Below are 2,500 nucleotides of genomic sequence, written 5' to 3'. Positions count from 1 at the left end.
TGCCATTGCACTTGCCATATTTAGGTATGCTGACGGCTCCAGCGCCATCCTCTGGAAGCTGTGCTTCGACCAGGGCCGCCAATGGCACAACACCGTCATTGACCTGCCCAACAATGGCCAGCAGTTCTACATCCGCTTCATTGCCACTCGTGGAAACGGATTCACCGGTGATATCTCCCTGGACGACATCCAGTTCCTCGGCCCGGCGCCCACCACACGTAAGAAGGTTTCCTGTGCTAGGCTTTCTGCTGTGTGTGTGCGTGTGTGTGCGTGTGTGTGCGTGCGTGCGTGTTTGTGTGTGTGCGTGCGTGTTTGTGTGTGTGCGTGCGTGTTTGTAGTAGTTAGTACTTGTAGTCGTTTTTATTATTTTACTAGGGGAGTCTCAACAGGCTACTGCCTTTTTACTGGGAACCCTAGGTGAAGTTTAACCATGTGTGTGTCTGTGTGTGTGTGTGTGTGTGTGTGTGTGTGTGTGTGTGTGTGTGTGTGTGTGTGTGTGTGTGCGTGTATGTGTGTGTCTGTGTGTGTCTGTCTGTGTGTGTTTGCAGCTCCGCCCAAGTGCCCCGTTGGCCAATGGTACTGCTTCAAGAGCAAGATCTGCATCGACTCGCGCCAAGTGTGCGACTTCAACGTTGACTGCGGTAGCTCCAGCGAAGACGAGGATGCCTGCTGTACGTTGTTCACATATCACACAATTGTATTAGACTCATTTCCTTGCTCATATGAATTGCTGTCTGAGTTATTGAAGATAGTGTCTGCTCCGAACGCCGGAGCTTGCGCTTCCTGCCGACTTGCTTGACACTTGACTGACTCACGACTGTGTCTGGAGCCCACGAGAAGCCCGTCGAACCCTTGTCTTAGTTATCTTGCTGTATTCCCTGTAAGAGCCTATGGTGGGAAGGGGGATTTTTCCACCATGTTCTTCTAGACCGGTGTTGACGGCATAGATGCATATATACAGTAAAATCTTAAGCGGATGCCCTTGGTGCAGTGGAAACTCTCTCTGGTACTAGCTGTGCTGTGCAAAGTTCCTGCAACTCTCCTGCTCCCTCTCATATCTGCTCTGCTCTGCTCTCTCTCTCTCTCTCTCTCTCTCTCTCTCTCTCTCTCTCTCTCTCTCTCTTCTCTCTTTCTCTCTCTCTTTCTCTCTCTCTTTCTCTCTCTCTTTCTCTCTCTCTTTCTCTCTCCTCTCTCTCTCTCTCTCTCTCTCTCTCTCTCTCTCTCTCTCTCTCTCTCTCTCTCTCTCTCTCTCTCTCTCTCTCTCTCTCTCTCGCTCCCATGTTCTCCCTTGCAGCCAAGCCATGTGACTTTGAGAGCGGCCAGTGCAACTGGAAGAACGCCATCTTCCGCGATCTGGTCTGGGCCAGGCACTTTGGCTTCACGGCCACAGCCGGCACCGGTCCATCTGTCGATCACACCAAGGGAACTAGACAAGGTAACTTGTGCTATGCATGCTTAGTTCAAATCTGCTGAATTTGGGTTAGGGATTGTGACGTTGTACTAGACTCAGCGCACTTTGCTGTGTAGACGCAGGGGACTGTTCAACCCTCCTGGGTGTGCCGCTCTGACCAAAACGTTTGCATGCATTTTCACGGGGATATCTGTATGCATCCTGTACGGTTGTGTGTTCCACTTCGGCACGGTGGCACGTTGGAACAGTCTGCGTGATCGGGTTTTGGCTGAAGCCAGGGTCAAACTGAGACCCACAGAACACTCAGCAGAGCTTTGTAAGGGCCGGTCTGCAACAATGCTTGACACACGTGACGTGTCCGTTTTGGTTTTTTTCTTTTTTTTCCTTTCCCCTTGCCATATCCAAGGCTTCTACATGTATGCCAATGCCGTCGGCCAGTTCTACGGTGCGTTCGCCAACTACCAGTCGACGCTCTTCCAGCGCACTGGCGCGGGTTGCCGCATGACCTTCTGGTACCACATGTTCGGAGCACTCCAGGTATGCTGGTTGCCATGCCATCCGTACAGTACTGTCGGTCACCGAAGAACTAGGGGGTCATCCTCCTAGCCTAGACCATTCTTATTTTCATGTATTTTTTTATTTTTTTATTTTTTTATCACATTGCACATACGAAAGAAGGGGGAGACAAAGCGAAGACGAAACAAAAAAGACAACAATGGGTGTGTAGGCGCTACATGAGCTGCGCTGGTGAGATGCAGTGGACTCCCCCGACCAAGGGTCTCGGGATCGGCGTACACAGCAAGCACCATGGGAGGGGGGGGGGGGCGAGAGGAATGCATTACAGTCTATGCACAGTTGAGTCACCGTGTACACGTTGGTATGCTGCTCTTGGTGAAATTCTAGCCAGTTCGTTCTTCGGCGCTCCGTTCTTCGGCGCTCGACAACACTGTACTGTACTGTGTTATTGTAAAAACAGAAAGGTTCCAGGCTGTCCACAACTCATACTCATTTCCCCATACCCATTTAAGGTTACAGGTCATGGCACCCAGGCTCTGCACTCCGTATTTGGCATTGCAGAAAGACGTATAA

General features: G+C 51.0%; 1 protein-coding gene across 1 annotated transcript in view; it reads left to right on the top strand.

Moving 5' to 3' along the window:
- The window catches only part of LOC135829547 (MAM and LDL-receptor class A domain-containing protein 2-like), a 78,515-nt gene that overhangs the window by 38,905 nt on the left and 37,110 nt on the right, over positions 1–2,500 (top strand). The window contains exons 52-55 of the mRNA XM_065341942.1: positions 25–218; positions 549–671; positions 1,295–1,435; positions 1,818–1,948. Of these exons, the coding sequence (XP_065198014.1) occupies positions 25–218; positions 549–671; positions 1,295–1,435; positions 1,818–1,948 (589 nt within the window). The remainder of the gene's footprint in view (positions 1–24; positions 219–548; positions 672–1,294; positions 1,436–1,817; positions 1,949–2,500) is intronic.

This window comes from Sycon ciliatum, chromosome 13, assembly GCF_964019385.1.
Source record: "Sycon ciliatum chromosome 13, ocSycCili1.1, whole genome shotgun sequence".
NCBI lineage: Eukaryota > Metazoa > Porifera > Calcarea > Leucosolenida > Sycettidae > Sycon > Sycon ciliatum.
This window is presented reverse-complemented; position numbering and strand designations above follow the sequence as displayed.